The sequence below is a fragment of the Myotis nattereri genome, assembly GCF_964212035.1.
Source record: "Myotis nattereri genome assembly, chromosome: 12".
Classification (NCBI taxonomy): Eukaryota; Metazoa; Chordata; class Mammalia; order Chiroptera; family Vespertilionidae; genus Myotis; species Myotis nattereri.
Genome location: NC_138087.1, coordinates 73082761 through 73102478, shown reverse-complemented (window position 1 = coordinate 73102478; position 19718 = coordinate 73082761). Strand labels below are relative to the sequence as shown.

The window sequence follows — 19718 nt, the reverse complement described above, 5'->3', positions numbered from 1 at the left end:
CACAGTGTTCACACAACCCAGGGGCCACCCGTCGTAGCCCCGTTTACAAAAGTGGAAACCAAGACCCAGCGAGGTGACATCAGTGGTCCCAGGTCACACAGCCAGCCCGCAGTGAAGCAGGAGCGGGAGCCCAGCAGTCTAAACCCAGGGGTCTTAGCCGGGCTGCGTGCCCGCTGCGAGCTGTGGCCTGTGCCTCAGTTGCCCTCTGGGGAAAGCACGCACACCCATGTGGAAGACTCAGCCAGCCGTGTTGTCTCCGCCTCGCGGGCCCCGGGTTGAGATGCAATCATGTCACTGAGCAGTCTGAGGCATGAGTAGGTGCAGGAGGAATGCTTGTAAACTCCCCAAGCCTCCTGGGTCAGACCGACTCTGCTGTTTATAATTAAGAGTCCCACTTCCTGGGGGGTTGCGGGGGTGCTGAGTTATATATGTGTGTGTGTGTGTGTGTGTGTGTGTGTGTGTGTGTATGCATGCGTGCATGCCCTGTACGTGCCCGGGATGTCTGCAAGGTTCTCTATGTGGCCTCTGGTGTTGGAAGGACACGGTGGTGAGTGTGAACCTGCTGGTCCTTAGCCATGAAACTCGGGGTGAGTGGCTTCCGTTCTCTGAGACTCCGTTTTTTTCATCTGTAACATGGAGATGACAATCTCTACCTGCGGCTGCTATAAGGGCTCGAGGAGGTCATGTAGGTGCTGTCCTGGGTAAACAGCCATGCATGAAGGGGTCTGCAGGCGTCGTGTGCGCGCGCGCGCGCGCGTGTGTGTGTGTGTGTACTCTACAGTCTTGTGTAGAACCCTCTGGGAAAGCCCAGCATCTCCAGATCTCAAATGCCAGAGCAGAAGGGGCCTCAGTTCAAACTCCCTCATGTGAGGTCCAGAGAAAGAAGGTGGTAACCCACCCAGAGCTGCCCAGTAAGTGAGGCACTGTCTGAGCCACGCCCAGGGCTCCCTGTGTGAGGGGCTCTGATCGGAGCTCAGGGCAACCGCCCTGTCAGCCCTGGAAGCCCCTGGTCCTAGTTCACAGCAGCCCTGAGCCGATGGAAGCAGGACATCTGGGTCTCCCTTTGCAGAGCTCCCAACTCCTACAAAATGACCAGGGGTCACCCCCAGCGCCGCCTGAAAGCACACACTCATTTTGATTCTCTGGACCCTGAGACCCGGCCTTGAACCCTGGTAGTTGGACCCTGGGGACAGAGGGTCACGGTTGGTGCCGGGATGTTGCCAGATTCCTCCATCAGGCATGTGGGCGCCCTGTGCCCCCTTGGAATAGTTGCTGGAACCAACGAGAGGAAGGCAGGCAGTTCCTTTGGTGAATATACTTGGTCAATGTGTGTGAGATCTTTTCCCGCTCATGAGAGGGGGCAGGTCCTGACAGAAGGTTCCAGCATCACGGGGTGGTTGGGCGTATCCCAGACCTGAAGGTCCTCATCAGCCTGCCCGCCCATTGAGACACCCCTCTACCCTGGCGTCTGAGGGTCTCGCCCTCTCTGGATTTGGAAAGAATGGCTGGGGTGCAGCAGCGCGCTGTCAGTTCAGCTCACAACCCTGCCCAAAGAGAGAACAGTCCCTCGATGCTTCTGGTTGAAGAACTGTTAGTAGCAGAGACGAAAACATGGGCACCTGCTAACGCTGATGGACATGGTCCCTTCGGCAAGTGTTTATTGAGCACGTACTACATCCCTGCCGTGGTGCATGTGGTGCTGAAAGGGCAGGCAGGGAGGCCGGGCTGCTGCCATCCACAGGCCCAGATGTGCCTCCCGGCCTGATGTGGCTTCTTCCCCCACAGGGATACAAGGGCTACCCTGGACCTGCTGGGCACCCCGGAGAACAGGTGAGGCCCACCCTGCCGGCTCCTGCGCTCCAGCCCCGGCCTGTCCCTGGCCTCCGCCCCGGGCCCTGCCTCGTGAACGAGCCCTAGAGCCAGGCGGTTGAGCTTCCCAACCTCCTGGGGCCCCCACCTCACCCCACCTCTCTCCCAGCCACATCTGCCTGAGAGACCTGGAGTCCACGCCAGCCTGGCGCTGGCACGAGCTGCTCCGCTCGGTGAGAGCCATGAATAGCTGGCCTGTTCCGGGCGATGTTAGGGGATATTATCCGCCCCGCCATGGGGTTTGCAGGAGTTTTGGCTGCGCGGGCCCAAATCACACAGCAGTGGCTGCCAGCGTGGGGGCGGCCCCACAGGGGGTTTTGTCCCTCCGAGCTGGTCTGACCGGTTTTGCAGAGGGGTGGGCTTGGGCCCCCCCCCCCCAGCCGCCGGTGGCTTCCCCTTCCTCCCATTTCATCTCGCATTCCCGCCCTCCTCTTTGTCCATTGTGATCCCCAGCCCCCCACTGCCCCTCAGGCCTGGAGCCCGGCAGGGTCTCTCCTTTCCTCACGCTTCTCTCCGTTCCTTTGCAGGGGCGGCCGGGACCCGAGGGCAGCCCAGGGGCCAAAGGTTACCCTGGCAGGCAGGTGCAGTATATGGCTTCTGGAAGCTCTGTGGCCATGGTGGTGTGCAGACGGCCATGGGCCCCCAGGCAGAGGGCGGTGGTGGGCTGGGGGCCGAGGAGCTGCACCTGCTGGGTAGGCCCTGAGAGCAGGGATGCTCAGTCAGAGAACGGAAGAGACGAGTTCTGGTGCAGTGGGGGTGGGGATCCACCCAGTCTCCCCTTGAGCCACTTCCCTGAGGTGGGGTCCTGAGGTGGCTGGGGCTCAGTTTGAAAGCCACAAATCTAACCTGTTCCCATTCTACAGAGAGAGCAGCTGAGGCCTGGGTTGTTGGCAGCAAGTAGACTGTCTCCATATGTCCTTGCCCCTCTGTCTTTTATGTTTCAGGGGTTACCTGGACCTGTAGGAGACCCTGGTCCCAAAGGCAGCCGGGTAAGTGGGCCCTGGCAAGTGCCATACAGGTGGGCCCTGGGTGGGCATTACCTGTCCCTCCGGTGAGCCTGAGAGAGAGCAGGGCTGGGAGGCCTCCACCCAGTGTCTGTCGGGCTACAACCTCCCGCCTGAGTGCTCTCTGGAGAGCAGAGGGACAGCAGGACGGCCTGGTGAGGGGAGACTCTTGAGCCAAACCTGAGCCATGGCCGGTCAGCCTGGGCAGCAGAGAGCAGCTGGGGGCTCGGCCACAGTCCAGCTGCTCCAATCCCCAGCATGTCCCACGTGATGGGAACGAAGCCAGGCCGCCTTGCCTGCGGTTGGAGGCCTCAGAGGCCTCTCTCCTGCTCCTGACTGAGGGCGAGGGGACCGCCCTTTTGGGAGCCAGTGGTGCCTGATGGGTGAATGCTGCCCAGGCCTGAGGCTGATAAAGTATCTATTGTCCCCTTCAAGGAGGAGAAAACCCTGCATGGCTAGCAGTCTCGGTTTACCCATCTTTACAATGGGGTGATGTCCATTCTGCCTCTTGCATGGCTATGGAGATACCAGGAATTTGGAAGCAAGTAGTGTTTAGGGGAAGCCACCAGTGTAGGCTCCCGGGTGAGCTGTGGGTGGTAGAGAAGGTTCTGGGGGAACTGAATGGAAGTAAATGGAGTTTGGAAGGCTGAGAGATGAACTGGTGGAACCTTCTCTGTATCTCCAAGGAAACTGGGTTCACGATAGAGACCCCATGGCCCTCGTTTGCACTCCACAGTGAAGGTGGAGCTACGATGAGGACCCAGAGGTCCACAGGGCTGGGCTCGCAGCCTCTCAGAGGATGCTCAGCATATGGGCCACACAGTTCAAGGCCAGGCTAGGTTGGTGTGAGGTGACTTCCTCTCCTGAACCAAAGCTACTTATGGCCACAGTCTCGGCCCTAATCCCAGAGGGTCCCTCTGCACCCAGGGAGGTCTTCTCAGTTCTGCCACAGGGTCCCTAATCTGCCAGGAGGTCAGGAGGAAAGAGACAGGCATCTGGGCTGCTTGGTGTTTGCCCTGCTAGAGGCATCTTGGGGCCACACAGAGAGAGAGAGAGCTGGTCTGGTCTTAGCTCACCCCTGTCCAGGGTCACAAGGCCCTGAGCAGCCTGGGTGAGCCGGGCCATTCCAGCTGCCCTTTCAACCCTGCCATTGCTGGCTTCATATGTATGAAGTAGGCAGAGGGCAAGCTTTGGGGTCAGGGCACCATCGAGGCCTGGGAGGAGGCACCACAGAAGCCACAGGTGCCCAGCAGGGTCCCTGGGGGTGGGGAGGACCTGGTGCCACTCTAGCATCTAACCCAGCTGAGAGCTTCCTTCCTGCAGGTCCTGGAGCCCCGGCTCGGGGCGGGCCTCCCGCCGAGAGCGCCCGCGCCCTTCCCTGGCGTGAGGGTATGTGCCTTTGGACTACATCGTGGAAGCCAGCACCATGCAGTCCATGGGCATATACACTTGCCTCAAGGCCTATGTCGTCGAGGAGCCGCCGGAGCCACCACTGCCACCAGCCAGGAAGAAGAGCCGGGCATGGGAGGGCAGCGAGGGGGCTGGGATGGGTAGGGCCAGCCACACCCCACCACTCGGCCCTCTGACCCCGCACCTGCTCTTTCCTAGGGCTACATTGGACTCCCAGGGCTCTTCGGCCTGCCAGGGTCCGATGGAGAGCGTGTGAGTATGCTTTCTCTGTTTACTTCCTACCCACCCCACCCACTCCCTCTGCCAGGTGCCAGCCTGGAGCCATCGTGGAATCCCTTTTAGACAGGTGCCCTCGACTTACATCGGAAGCCACTAAGGGGACCAGGCAAGGCAGGTGCTTCCAGACATAGGGAACAGAGTGTGCAGAGTCAGGGGCGTACGATAACTTGGCAAGTTTAACAGTCATGCCAGTCAAAGCGCTGAGTGCCAGGTGGGAAGGTGGGGCCATGGGAAGTCGAGGCTGGAGGGAGCGCCTGGGCCATGTTATACGTCACTCAGAGGCCAAGGTCAGGAAAGGGCCTCTGCTCTGAGAGCACTGGGAGCTTCCGAAGGGCTTGCAGCAGATGAGAAATTGGCCCATTTTGTATTTCAGACCAAGTGTCTGCAAACTCCGGCCTGGACTCGGCCATGCTCATTTGTTTAGGCAGCACCAGTGGTTGCTCTGCTCTTGGCACAGAGATGAGTCATTAGGACAGAGGCTGTTCGGCCCACAGGCCCCTGGGCCTTCCTCGCCATCCCCGCCCCGCCTGAGCCCCGATATGGGAGCTCAAATGTAACCTCATCCGCAAGAGAACCTTAGAAATGCAGAAGGAGCACTTAGTGAGCACCAGCTGAATACCAGGGACACCGGGTACTTTTGAGGGGCCATCTCCCCAGTTCAGATCCATGCAGACCCCAACTCCAGGAGTGCAAGGGCCATCCATCCTCTGTGCAAAGCTGGTATCTACTGTGGATGTGGTCGGGAAGCTAGGCTCTCGGTGACTTCCTCTGGTGGGTGCTCTGGGGCTGGTGTGCCCTGCTGGCATCCTGTCCTGACCTCTTCCCTGTCTCTTCCTCTACAGGGCCTGCCTGGTGTTCCTGGCAAGAGGGGCAAGATGGGTAGGCCGGTAAAGATTTTCCGTGTCTATTACGCAGACTCTATGGGGGAACTTGACCTCCCACTGGCCACGCTGCCCTGTCCATCCGCGGCCTGGGCATTCTCTGCTTGCTTCTCTGCTCAGCCATCGCTCTGCTTTGAGTGTGTGGGCCGGCACGTAGGGCTGTCTGGGCCGTGTGTCCTGCTGCCAGAACACGAGTGGCTGCTTCCTGGCTGGGGCTGGGGGCGGGGCTCCTGTGAGCTCTGGGTCCCTCTAGGAGGGAGCCTATGTGTGTGTGTGTGCGTGTGCATGTGCATGTGTGTGTGTGTGCGTGTGCTCTGCCATGCAGTTCTGTGTCTGTGGGTGGGGGCAGGGCAGTCTGCTGTCTGGGTCATTAGTGTCTGTGCTCAGGGACCTGCTGGGACTGGGGGATCTTGGCCTGGCCAGGTGTAGGTGTGGCTAACTCAGAGAACACTCAGTCTCCGTGTTGTCCTGGTGTCACCTGTTTCACCCCTGCACACACAGGCCAGAGGGCAGGGGGATGCTGGGCAGGTGGACCACAAGGGGGCTCAGCAGTAATGCCCCATCTGTCAGCTTTGCCTGTGATTCTCCATCGTGGTAGGAAATTGTTTTTCCCCTTGTTTGGGCATCTGTGGGGCAGGAAGAAAAGGCCAAGGCTCCGAGAGAGTAAGTAATTTGTCCGAAGTTTCACACTGAGTCAACAGCAGAGCCAGGATTCTAACTCGGTTTGTCTCCGGGGCCTCTGATCTCCATGATGGCCCAGGCCCACTGGTTGGAGATGAAGTTGTAAACGTGGATTCCCTAGGACTTTTGCCTGGAGGAAAGCCATTCATCCCAATGCTTTGCTATTCTCAAGGGGAAACCGAGGTTCCGAGAGACAGAGTGTTGTGTCCAGGGCCTCACTGCTAGGCTGGGGGAGACCCAGGACTGTAACCGAGGCATCTTTCTCCCGGGCCCTGCCCCATTGCTGGCTTCAGGCTCCCTGCCTGTGCCTTGCTGGGTAAGGCCTAGACTTGGACCCATCATCAGCTCTGGGTCTGTACCTCCCTTTGCTTGTGATTGATGGAGAAGGGATGGTGAGTTAGAACTTGAGAGTCAGCTGGGAGGGAGCCAGGAGCACTCCAGGTGGCCAGAAGGGGCTGTCTGTGATTCTGGGGTTGATGGCATGGTCACAGGCACTGACCTTGCCTATATGGACTTGGGTCCTCTGGGGCCAAGTGGGGAATACAAAGAAAGGCAAGATCCAGGTCCCGGCTATAAGGCGCTAACAGAGGAGCCCCTCACCCTCAGACCTAGCCCCCTCTGTGCCCTGAGGTCTGACACCTGACACCCCGATCTGGGCAAGAAACAGCACCTGTTGCTCCTGGCTTCAGGCCAGGATGTGGAGTCTGCGAGAGCTGGGCTGGCATTTGGATCTGTTCCTCAAGCCAGGTGACTGGGGCAAGGAGACTGCTTCCTTCATTACTCATTCGTTCATCCATTCATTGGTTCATTCATTCATTTATTCATTCAATGAATTCTGGGTGTGCACTGTGCTTGGTGCTGAGCAGTGGACAAGACAAAGCTCCCATTCTCGTGGGCAGACAGACAGACAGTGATTGTTTGAGGGAATGGAGAATGCATGATTGACTGTCAGATGGTGCTGAGTATTCAGATAGAGTAGGATGGGGGACAGGGAGTACTTGGGGTATAGGCTGTTGGAGAAATTGGTCTGGGAAGTCTTCCTCACTTTCTGAGAAACCTGAAAGAGGTGAGAATGGAGCCCTGTGGCTCTCCGAGGAAGAGCACTCCAGGTCGAGGCCACCTCCAGAGCCCCCATGGGGGGGATTGCTCTGACTCCATCTTGGGAGCCTCCCAGAGGTCCAGGCATTGCCACTAAAGATGAGAAGACCAGTAAATGGCGTGGCCAAGATCGTGTGGCTTCTGGGGGTCAGAGCTGTTAGAATTACAGCAGCCAGTGGCTTCTTCACCTGCTGCAACCAGGACTGTCAACAGAGCCATGCTTCCGCTGTCCTCTTCCACCCCCTCCCCTACAGCCGCCCCATCCCTTTCCTACTTCCAGCAGCCCCTTCGTCTGCCTCCTCCTTGAACTTATTTTCTTTTCTTGGAGCTGAAAACCTCCTGCTCACGGCTGGGAAGGCAGCGCCAGGTCTGTGAGTGCGAAGAAGCCTCTCACTCATTTGTCGTGAGTGAGATGAGGCCTCTCACTCATTTCTCATTCAACGAAAATTTATTGAGCACCTACTATGTGCCAGGTAGTAGGGATAGCACTGTAGCCAAAACCAACCCCCTCAAAAGCAACATTTATTGAGGCCCCTTTACCTGCATGGGATTTGAACTGCATGTGATTCTCCCACTGATTCTTTGAGGTGAGATTGATTTTTTTTAAAAATATATTTTATTGATTTTTACAGAGAGGAAGGGAGAGGGATAGAGAGTTAGAAACATCGATGGGAGAGAAACATCAATCAGCTGCCTCTTGCACACCTCCTACTGGGGATGTGCCCGCAACCAAGGTACATGCCCTTGGCCGGAATCGAACCTGAGACCTTTCAGTCCGCAGGCCGACGCTCTATCCACTGAGCCAAACTGGTTAGGGCGAGATTGATTTTTCAGATGAGGAAACAGAGGCTTCCACAGCCAAAGCCATGTGCCCAGAGACCTCCAAGGTCTTGAACCCTTTTAGCTGTCAGCTCATGCCTGCTTCCTTGCTCCGTGCCAGTGACTTCCTCAGATTCCATGCTCCACGATGGGGTTGTGCCCTGGCGCTGGGGTGTCAGGTATGGGTGGGAGGAAGCCCCTTCCCTCCAGTCAAACCGCCCTGTGGTCATACCATATGCCTGAGGGCTAGGAAAGCCCCTGAATTCCAGCCCAGCCGCCATGGCCGCCAAACAGGCAGGGTCTGCATTGGCTATGACAGAATATGCATGGAACAGGATTTCCTATCACCCAGTCTTTCAGCCTTTGTCTCTGCCTTGCTGAGCCTCCAGTCCCTCCGTGCCCTCAGCCCACGGCCTCCTGAGTGGTCTTACGGGCCATCCCCTGTTGCCAGGGCTCCCTAGCCCTTGATCTGGCTGGTGGGGTTGGGGGATTCTTTTGTGAATGGGTTTTCCACTTGTCCAAGCCTTGGGCCAGGCAATTTCTAGGCACATATTAACAAGAGGAAATGTCGAGGGAATGCGCTGAGTTCCCTCATGCCAGATCGCAGCTGGCCTCATTTCTGGCGGGCCTGGCGGTGGTGATCTTGCTGTAGTCCATCTCTTTCCAGCCAGCAAAACCTCAGGCCCACGCATGCGGCCTCCTCGGCGTTGGGTTTGGAAGGAGAATGCGAGAGAGTCTTCAAATGGGAGCCGAGAAAGAGACAGTGGAGGTCGGATCCCATCAGAGCTGCAGGATCCTTAGTGATGAGCTGGCCCAACCCCTTTGTCAGACAGATAAGCATAGTTTAAAGAGGCCAGGAACTTCCCAAGGTCATACAGTCAGGTGGTGACAGAATCAAGACTCGAACCCAGGACTCTTGCTTGCTAGTAAGAATCACTTCTCTCTGTGCTCACATCTTCAACCTCCAAAGCAGGACTTAGTCTATAGCTCTCCTCTCCTCCTCACGCCACCTGTTAGAAAGAGAAATACCTTATGGTTTCCTGAGCGGTCCAGATATAAGATGTTACAAACTTGGCTGGAACTATGAGCTCTAGGGGGTTTCTTCTGGACTGTCCTGGCTGGTTGCGGGCCCGGCACAGGGACACTCATGGCTGGGGTCCGAGCCATGCCTCTCAGCCACAGGTCTCTCCCCGGGGCTGGGAAGATGCTACAGTGAATCCTCCAGTCGGACACTGTGAATTCACCATCAGCGGCTGGAATGCCTGACCCGGCCAGCCGCCGCTCACAGCTCCTCTGGTCTCTGGCCAGGCCTGCCCCGGCGGGTCTTGTGTAGTGAGTCAGGCAGGCAGACCCTAGAACTGAGAGCTGGAAAGGCCCAGCCCTGGCTTCCACTCCCTTGGTGTGTGTGGCTCGGGGACCAGTGGGATTTGCCCAAGGCCACACGCCATTCGGGCGAGCAGGGCTCTCACACGGCGCATTTTGGTTTCAAGCTCAGGGCTCTTTCCAGTTCTCCGTCTGTAGGGAGAAGGGAGCAAAGTGAGAGGGATCTCGTGTTTCCACGTGGGGAAACTGAGGCCAAAGCCGATGAGAGTTTTTAACTGTGGTCACGGTGTGGGCTGGGGATGTGGTCCCCAGTGTCCCCAACTTGACCTAGAGCTGTCCCAGAGCTACCCGTGGCTCTGGAATCCTGAGAACCCTATCTGCCCACCACCTTCTTATTCCCTGGGGTCACTTTTGGGGGGCTTCCCTAGTGGACTTCAGAAGGGCCGGGTGAAAGCATGCTCATCATCATGAGAAAGAGAGCTGGGGACCTCTGGTCTCCATGTGGGCGCACATCTCGAAAAGATCGGGGTGCTTTGAGATGCAGGTTAGACTTAGGCGCGAACTTCCCGACTTCGGAGAATCACAGCATTGTAAAGAGGTCTCCAAGATCCTTCTGCAGGCTCTTCCTAGAGACCATTACGTATTCCCACCGTTGATGCAAACCCTAACCAGCATGTGGTGATGGCACATGAGAGTTTGCCAGGGGCTGGATTACAAACATCGGGCCTCTTCTTCAGCCCAGCTCTGCCAGGTGAGTTGGGCAGAGCTGATCATTTTTCAGGCCAGGGAGCTGAGCCTTCGAGACCTTGGCAGGACTGCAGATCTTCAAGCTGCACGCTCCTTCTGCCCTTACAGCCCACCTTCTGGAACAGACGATTTGGGTGGACACTGTAGGGAAGTAGGGCCTCCTCAGCCCTCAACATCTTGCCATGCATGTGGCCACGAGGACTGTCCCTGTTTTCACGTCTATCATCTCGTCCCAGAGCCAGCTTCTGTCTTCTCCTGGGCCTTGTTCTGCTCAAAGTACGAGGTGTTCAGTTCCCCAGGGAGGCCTGACCTGGGGAAGTGGAGAAACCACGTGGCTAAGGCCCCGGCAGGGTGCCAAGCTCATTGCCTGGGCCTCGGGCCAGCCTGCTGCAGCCAGGAGCTCCGGCCTGCGGAGGAAGGTCCCGCTGCTGGCCAGGCTGGGAGTGCACGCCATGCGCGAGCGGATGCAGCCAGACAGGGCAGCAGGCCTCAGGGGCCGTAGGGCGAGTGTCAGAAATGAGGCAAGTTAGCGGGGTGCTGGGGCCTTGGGCGTGTGCTGGGCCTCAGTCTCCCCACTGCGGCAATGAAATGCTGAATGTCAGGAGTCAGGGTCTTTTTGTCTCAGGCCATCCGTGATTGTTCCAATCAAAGATTTGTTCCAGCACTTTTCTTTTTTGTTGTTAATCCTCTCCTGGGGATATTTTTTCCTGTTTTGACTTTTTTAGAGAGTGGAAGGGAGGAGAAGAGGGAAAGAGAGAGAGAAATGTTGATGTGAGAGAGACACATCAAGCGGTTGCCTCCTGCAAGCACCCCAACCTCGGCCGGGGATCGAACCTGCAACGTATGTGTCCTTGACGGAATCAAACCCATGACTCTTCCGTGTGAGGGTGGATGCTCTAATGTCCAGGGATGTTCCAGCACTTTTAAAGGTTGCTCCAATCTCCCCCCCTCCCCCCAACCATTGTGCTCTTAATTACAAACCCTAAGTTCCTAAAGGTCATCTGCTGGACTCCTCTAGAGGGAGGGAGACTGAAGATGGAGACAGGGCTGGGTATTGCAGCCACCAAGCATGTACCAGCAGAACCAGTCCTGGGCATCAGTCATGCCACTCCCACGTGTGCGTCAGCCAGGGCTCTCCTGAGCACTTGGAGAGACCCAGGCTTGTAGTCCTGTCTCTGTATTCAGTGTCCAGGCATAGCCAAGAGAATGGGCACTGGAGTCAGGCTGCCTGGATTCAGATCCCAGCCCTGCTATTCCATAGCTGTGTCACTTTGAACAAGTGCTCTAACCTCTCTGAAATGGGCCAGTAATAGGACCATCTCATTGGGCTGTTGGAGTTTGCTCTTCCTGTCATTGTGGTCATCTCACTGTCACCTCCCACTGGCTATCCTCCGGCTGCATTTCGTCTGCCTCCCTTTGGGATGCGACCATTCTGATGGTCTCTGCCTTGCTCATGCCTCAGAGACGTGCCCTCGCATGGCCGCTGCCTCCGTGTGGCAGCAAGGGCTCGCCCTCAGTGCGACATCTCAGCCCATCCCTCGGGACTCCTCATTTCACAGCAGAGAGTGCTGCGGCTCAGGAGGCCCGTGGGCGGTGGAGCCAGGACTGGCATCGGACTGCTCTGGCTGCAAAGCCTCACCAGGTCAGCCGGCCTGGTGGAGGGGGCTGAGAGGAGTCCTTGAACCAACCTGGAGTGGCCTCTGAGTGCAGACGCATGGGTTTGAGACCTTCCTGGGGCCTGCTGGCTGAAAATATATTGGACATGGCAGGCAGGATCAGTGCCTGGGGAATGCTGTCACGCTCTCCATCCGGCTCCAGGTTCCTTCCTCGAGGCTTCGTCCACAAATTGGGCCAAGCGGAAGGGTTCTTAGCAATCACACACTCCAGCCTGAGCACAGTCAGAAAAACATGACATTTCCCTGAAAAAGCTAAGATTTGAATTCAAGGAGAGGGGAGAACAGGTTTCTCTAAGTTCCAAGCTTGAGGGCTTTCTTTTCCTTTTGAAGTAGAATGGAGTTACCCCCTGCCACGCCAGGAACATCCCCACAGCTGATGTTTTCCCAGCTGCCAGTCTCCCCAGAGAGCGTGGGGTAGGGTCAGGGAGGGGGTGAGAGGCCAGACCTGCCTGGGGCGGGCAAAATGACCTCTCTCTCAGCTGCCAAAACTCACCTGTGACAATGGTGCGGCTCTTCACCGCAGTATAACCTTGACACTTACCTGTTCAGAGTCTCTCTCTATCTGTAAAATAGGGATCATGATTCCACAGGGTGGCTTTTGAAGAGCATGTCACCATCATACTAGGTGTCTGAGCTGGAAAATGCCCCACAGGCCTCCCCTTTGACCAGTGGGGAAACTGAGGCCGACAGGGGAAAAGGGATGCTTTTATAACTCAGCAGGTCAGCAGCCGGTCTCCAGGCCTAGACCCAGATTCCTGACCCCCCACTCCATCGGGACCAGGTCTCAGATTGGGGGTGGCATTTCCACTCTGGGGAGCCAGCCACCACTTTCTTTTCAGAGACTCTGGGGACATAAGAAGGGGCTCAATGTCCCTGGGCCCCACCTGAGAAATTCTCCAGGTGGAGTGTTTGTTGAGGGCGTGGGGTGATCCGGGACCCCACTGGTTGCCCGGATCCCAGAACCAAGGAGTGAGACTGCATGGACATGTCCTGTGTCTCTCCCCACCTCCTCACCACCCCCCCCCCCCGCCCCCGGGGGTCTGGATCGCAGCCACTCGGAAGTATAAACACTAATTTATAGTTGTTTGTTCTCTCTTGTGCCCTCAGGGGTTTCCTGGAGACTTTGGGGAAAGAGGCCCACCCGGACTGGATGGAAACCCCGTAAGTATCTCAAGTCTTTGGGACCAGGAGAGAGATTGGGAGGGAACTTGCGCAGGTTTTAGGAAGCCAACTTTGGGGTTGAATGACTGTCAAACCCTAACCCTGCTACCTACTAGCTGGTGCCTCTTCGGAACCCCAGGCTCCTGTGTACTGTGGATGCCCTGTGACCCCACCCCCGAGAGTGTCCCCAGCCCTGAGCCTCTGGTCCCAAAGCCCCGGCCTGTGTTCCATCCTCAAGGACTTAGGAAGGCTCGCGAGTCACTCGCCACGGGGGAAGCCAGGCCTATGCCACCTTACAAAGCACCGGAAATGCTTATGGGACGGCAGCAGCCCGGGAGCAGATAGTTTGCAGGCCCCGTGTGAGAGGAGAGCGAGTTCGAAGGGAATCGCCAGCACAGGCATGTTTATAGGGTTTGTAAATAGTCAGAGAAGCCAGGTCAGCTTGCCCTGCGGAGCTGAGCCTGCCTTCCCCGTCCTGTCCCAGGCTCAGGCCCGGCGGGAGAGGAGGCCTGGGGGTGCAGGCCACGTTCAGAGCTCCTTGGAGCACCTGCCCTGCCCCCCACCTCTCCATGGGGCTTCCCTCCGGAGCAGCTGTGCCCGCTGTGCTCTCTGCAGAGGTGGCTGCTGGATCCGTCCTCAACACCTGATTCTGTTCTCATTTCTGTTACACAAATGCTCCCTGGGGCCGACCCTTGGGCTCCCTTGGGAGCTGAAGCCCTGGCCTCGGAGCCAGGTGGGCCTGGGTTTGAATCCTGCCACACCACTCGCCAGCGTGGCACTTGGACAAACCAGTTCCCCTCTTTGGCTCTCAGTTTCCTTGTCTGTAAAACGGGCGGGGGGGGGGGGGGGGGGGTGTCAAAATGCCGGCCTCAGAGGGCTGCTGTGAGAATGAAATGAGAGGGCAAGGGGTTCGGCCCATGACCAGTGCTCACCAGTGTTCCTAGTTGGGGGTGTAATGGAAGGGCACAGTTCCTGCCCTCGAGGAGCTTGTGGCTGTCTCCCCAGTTACTGCAGGAGGCGGAGAGTAGATTGGTGGGATCAGGAGGTCCCAGGTGCTGTGGAGGAGGGGGAGGGGGAGGGAAGACTCTTGGGAAAGGTGACATTAGAACTGGGTTGAAGAAAGAGGTGAGGAGACATTCCAGGTGGAGGAAGGAGTACCAGCAAAGGCACAGAGGTGAGGAGCCAGGGCCTGTCCTTCAGTGGCTCTGCCCTCGGACTATTGGTTATAATGTGTGGTCTCCTCCCAGGCCCCCTGGGGCGGGGCGGGGATGTCTTCATACTCACGGCCCGAGGAGCAGGAAGAGGACCGGATGTGTGGTCCCAGCTCTGCCACGCAGTTCTTGTGTGGCCTTGGACAAGTCACATCCCTCCCCTGAGCCTCGGTTCCCTCATTTGAAAGCCAAGGCTGTTTCTCACCTCCTCCTCTTCTCCGTGGTGGCTGGAGTCATGACCTCCATCTGAGCAGCCCTGGGTTGCACAGATGATGGCAGGCAAACCCCGGATGCTGTGGGCAATTCTCACAGACAATCACCATTCCTGAAGCCCCCTATTTTTATTCGCATCTGTGCATTTTGAACTTGGTCCAAATCCCTCTACCGTCTTCTCTGGGGCAAACCATTGAAGGTCCATTTATAGAGAAGAGGAAGGAGAAACTTCCCCACTGCCGCACCCGGACACACCTGATCCTGGGCGAGAGCTCTCCCAGCATCTCGGAGGCCTTGGGAGGCGGAAACCTGTGAGCCTGTGGGGCTCCAGGGCCCCGGCGCCTCCTGGCTGAGAGAGCGGGGAGCTAGCCTGGTGGCTCTCTGCTGGCAGCCCTCACCACTGTTACTTTCTTGCACTTGACCTTGAGTAAATCACTTAACTCTCCAGCCTCAGTTTTGCCATCTATAGGGTGAGGGTGAAATGAGACCTGGGTCGAGCACCCTGCACATCCTATTACCATGATCAGGATGGCGCAGTCCTTCACACTTAACAATCTGAAGCTGCCAGACTTGGAAATCCAACCTCCCCATTTTACCGATGCGGAAAGCTGATGCCAGAGGGGGCCAAGGGTCTTGTCCAAACCTTAGACCAGGCTCTGGAGAATCAGCAGTCAGGGACGAGGAATGGTCAGCTCAGAGGACTCCCCTAGACACCCACATGCAGAACGGTGTGGAGGGGGTGGCCCAGGAGGGAGAAGGGCAACTAACCACCTTGGTCTGTCTCCATTTGCAGGGAGAGCTGGGCCTGCCAGGGCCCCCGGGAGTCCCCGGCCTCATTGTAAGTACACCGATGCCTGGGAAGGGGAGAGGCAGGAAGCAGGGTGTGGGGAACAAGCGATAAGACCTGCTGAAAAGGCCCCTCTCTCATCAAACCCAGGAGGAGCTGCTGTAGCAGGACAGACCAGCCTGGGCGGAGGCCTGAGGGAGGACAGGCCTACTGTGTGGCCTCAGGTGCATTACCTGCCTTCTCTGAGCCCCTTACTTGCTGCCTGCCCGTCGCTCTGGAAGGTGGCGTAGACAGGTGATAGCATGGCCATTTGACAGACAAGGTGCTTCAGGTCCAGAGAAGGAAGTGACTGGCAGAGGAGCTGTTCCTTAGTGCTTCGGCTACTCCAGCAGTTTTGCTGAGAAATTCTGCTCAGAGGGAGGCTAGAGCCCTAGCCAGTTTTTCTCAGTGGTTAGAGCGACAGCCTGCAGACTGAAGGGTTTGATTTTGGTCAAGGGTACGTACCTCGGTTGCAGGTTGGTCCCTGTCCCTGTTCAGGGAATGTGCAGGAGGCAACCGATAGATGTGTTTCTATTGATGTTTCTGTCTCTCCTCCTTCCTTCCATTCTCTCTAAAAAACAAGGGAAAAAATGTCCTCGGGTGAGGATTAGCAGAGGGAAGCTGGAGAAGGCCCTGGGGAGGGGAGAGGAGGGGAAGGAAGGGGGGCTGTGGAGCCTTATTGTTCTGGGGGAGGCCGGGCCTGTGAAGAGGGCCCAGGCCTGTGCGCCTGCTCAGGTGGGTGGGGGTGGGGGTGGAGGCTCAGATCCACCTGTGTCCAAATCCTGGTCTCCCCTCCCCCTGGCTCTGTGGTCTTCCGTTATGTCTTTGCTTCCTTGAACCCCAGGGACCCCGTCTGTAAGATGGGATCATTGCATCCACTCTTGTGAGGACCACAGATACACACATCCAGTCTAGTCCCGTGGCTAAGAAGGAACCAGATCGCTTAGGTTCAAATCCTAGCTCTGCCTTTCATTTAATGGCAGTTCTGAGTATATTTTTTCACCTCCTTGAGTCTTAATGTCTTCATCTGTAAAATGGGGATGTTATTAGTACCTAATTTGGAGGACTGTTTAAAGAAACTAGTACATATAAAATGCCTAGAATATAGTTATAATAGTTGGTGATGGTGATGATGATTGTACACCCATACGTAGGTATTTTGTCCCTGGTAGCAGCTGTCTAGGCTGCTGCGTTGAGAAAGATTTCAAAGTCACGTTGGAACTTAGTGAGAGAGGATGCTGAGATTGACTGGTGACGCCTGCCTGGCCTGGGATGAGGCCGTGTCGACACTTGAGTCATACATTTGTCACCCGCGCTGTCCTTTGCCGGGCACCTTGTTTGGCACGAGGCACTGACCTAGATGCGTTGGAAAAATAAATCTGTGCACCGAGCGTTAGAGAACCTGATTCATGGGGACTTTCCGAGGGTCCGAGTCCAACCTCTACGCGAGGCAGAGGTCTCTGGAGCATCTTGGTCATACGGTCGTTAAACTCCAAGGTGAACACCCTGGTGTTAGACGCGCCCTCCTGTGGGAGCCCCACCATTTCCACAGAGCTCTCATTGTACAGATGCTCCTGTGTGCTGAGCCAAGGCCTGGCCCTGCCCCGGGAGAGGCTGCTGGGGATGTAAAGGCGGTCATTGTCTGTTCTTCCCCAGGCTCCTTCCTCAGGCTATATGATCCAGCCCCTAAAGCTTTCCTGAGGGGATGTTTATGTACCCTGGCTGTCATCCTTGGCACAGATTCCTATTTGTCCTTGTCCTGGCATCCACTAGATGGACTCCTCAGAGGGGCAAGAAGAGTGCTTGGCCTAGTATCCACAGATTCTGGAGATGGAGACGCTGCCATCACAGCCCGGGGCCCTCCCGACTCTTTGCAGAGCTCGTGCCCACCTGTGCTCCCCTTTCTCTCCCCAGTTAGTGTTGCCAGATTAAATACAAGACGCCCAGTGAAATCCGAATGTCAGCTGCAATATTTAGAACACGTTTAGGCTAAAATATCGTTCACTGTTTACCTGACATTCCAATGTAATGGGGCAGTCTGTGTTTTTATTTGTTCAGTCTGGCAACCCTATTTGCCTGGTTTCTTAGGTGAATCCCATTTGACAGATGGGGAAACTGAGGCCCTTGGTCAAGGTCACATACAAGGCAGGAGAGGATGGAGGCATAATCGGAGGCCATGTCTCCCAACTCCTAATTCAGGGCACTCGTCTCCCTGCTCCCTTCTGAGGGGTCTTAGGGGTCTTAGTTGGGGGTGAGTCCTGGGCATCCCAGCATTTCTCATGATGTCCCTTTTCAAAGAGCTGATGAGTTTTTCCTTGTGCCTCTGCTGTTTTGTTTTGTTTTTTTTAAATATATTTTTATTGATTTCAGAGATGAAGGGGGGGGGGGGAGATCAACGATGATAGAGAATCATTGATTGGCTGCCTCCTGTATGCCCCCTAATGGGGATTGAGCCTGCAACCCAGGCATGTGCCCCTGACTGGAATCGAACCTGGGACCCTTCAGTCCCCAGGCCAATGCTCTATCCACTGAGCCAAACCAGCCAGGGCACCTCTGCTGTTTTTAAATGCCCTTTCTGGCCCTGACCGGTTTGGCTCAGTGGATGGAGCGTTGGCCTGCGGACTCAAAGGTCCCGGGTTCGATTCTGGTCAGGGGCATGTGCCTTGGTTGCAGGCACATCCCCAGTGGGGAGTGTGCGGGAGGCAGCTGATCGATGTTTCTCTCTCATCGATGTTTCTAACTCTCTATCCCTCTCCCTTCCTCTCTGTGAAAAATCAATAAAATATATTTAAAAAAAAAAAAAAGGCCCTTTCTGCCGAGGTAACGGTCCCTTTCTCCTTGTGGATCACAGGGCTGGATCCGAGACCACTAAGTCACTGCTGCCCCTGTCCCCCTCAACCCCCACCCCCAAGCAGAGCCCCCCTGCCACCCAAGGTACCCACTCCCACCCTGTATTTTGGGGAACACTCTCTTCTGTCCCTGGAGGAATAGTTGTCTTTCCCAAAGAGTGGGAAACAAAGGAATTTTCTAAGCAGGAGTTAGAAGGGGAGGTGGACTGTGAGTCACCTTCGGTTTCCTAGAGGATGTGGGTTTTTAGCTGAGCACATGGGAATTCCACATACTGATATCATTTCAGCAGAGATTCAGATTTTTTCAGGGCCTTCTGTCTAGTCAGCTGAAGCCATTTGCATGCAGACTGAAGCCTAAACTTGCCCTGTCCCCCGGGTCTTTGCAGCCGGGAGGAAGGGCAGGAGAGAACAAACATTCACGGGACGCCTGTCAGCTGTGTGTGCTGGACATACCTTGGGCTGCAGGAGCCTTGAGCTACTTGAGGTGCTGCACAGCCTGGTCCCCCAGATGGGGAGGCTGAGGCCCGGGGTCACCACTAGGGACTTGCAGCCCAGGTCCGGGTGGCCCCCTGCGGCCTCTGAGGTGAGACTGCCTCGAAACAGCCTCCTTTGAGCAATTGAAACCCTTTGGCTGGAGCTCAAGAAAAGTGTGCCAGGTTCCAGAATCTGCCCAACAAAGAAGATTTCTGTCTTTTGCATTCGGAGTGACACAGAGGGATTTTGGCTCCTCCATTTAATGAGACCCAAAGAATATGTGATCTGGCCCAAACCCAGAATGTGGGGGTGAGGAGACAAGTCCGCCATATGCTGTCACTAACCCATCATCGGGGTTTGTTTCCTTGTCTATAAAGTGAGGCCAGGAACCCCAATAACGGATATTTTCCAAACCCTGGGCCAAGTACTTAATTATCACAGCAAGTCTCTGAGGGTAGGGAGTGCGGTTACCATTGTACAGGTAAGGAAACCGAGGCTCAGAGAGGCTGGAGCCCCTGCCCAAGGTCACACAGCTGAGAGGGACCTGGGCCTGGGTGCACAGCTCATGCTCTTCACGTGACACCCCACAGCGGCTCCGCAAGCCTTCTGTGCTGAACGGGGACAGCCGAGGTGTGAGAGCACGCACTGGCAGTGCCCGGGGCTGTTCTGGGTGAGAGATGGTGCTTATTAAGATCACCCAGGAACCAAGACTGGCCACAGCCCCAGGTCCCTGTCCCCAAGCTGAGGGCCCTCGATCAGCGATCAGGAAAGAGGCCTTGTCCCCTTTAAGGCAGTTCCAGGGACTTTTTTTCCCTAGGGGTTTTGTAAATAAGAGTTGGAAGGATTTTGCTTTTGTTTTGTTTGTTTTTTCATCCATTCACTAGGCTGCTTTTAGTGGCTCCTTTGGGGCTGGGCCGGGGCGGGGGCGGGAGGGTGGGGGGAGTGGTGGCCACATAGGCACACACATCGATGGCCATCAGCATGGAATTGGCTTGGAGTGAAAGCCGTGTCAGGTTCTGAGACCGGACAGCAGGGGCCTGACCTGCCTATGGAGTCTGGTCACCCAGAAGGACAAGTGGGTGTTAACAGTGTGAGCACACGGTATAGGAAACAGTGGCCGAGGGTGTCACAGCGAGAGAGACAGCAGGGCAGAAAGGTGAGGCGTGTGGGGGCGGGAGGCCCGGCCAGCACCTCACC

General features: G+C 56.5%; 1 protein-coding gene across 1 annotated transcript in view; it reads left to right on the top strand.

The window, feature by feature from the left end:
* Nucleotides 1–19718, top strand: part of COL27A1 (collagen type XXVII alpha 1 chain) — a gene marked incomplete at its 5' end in the record, with an annotated part of 128550 nt that overhangs the window by 37595 nt on the left and 71237 nt on the right. The window contains 7 exons of the mRNA XM_081103611.1: nucleotides 1786–1830; nucleotides 2397–2450; nucleotides 2814–2858; nucleotides 4482–4535; nucleotides 5405–5449; nucleotides 12895–12948; nucleotides 15166–15210. Coding sequence (XP_080959737.1) covers nucleotides 1786–1830; nucleotides 2397–2450; nucleotides 2814–2858; nucleotides 4482–4535; nucleotides 5405–5449; nucleotides 12895–12948; nucleotides 15166–15210 — 342 coding nt within the window. The remainder of the gene's footprint in view (nucleotides 1–1785; nucleotides 1831–2396; nucleotides 2451–2813; nucleotides 2859–4481; nucleotides 4536–5404; nucleotides 5450–12894; nucleotides 12949–15165; nucleotides 15211–19718) is intronic.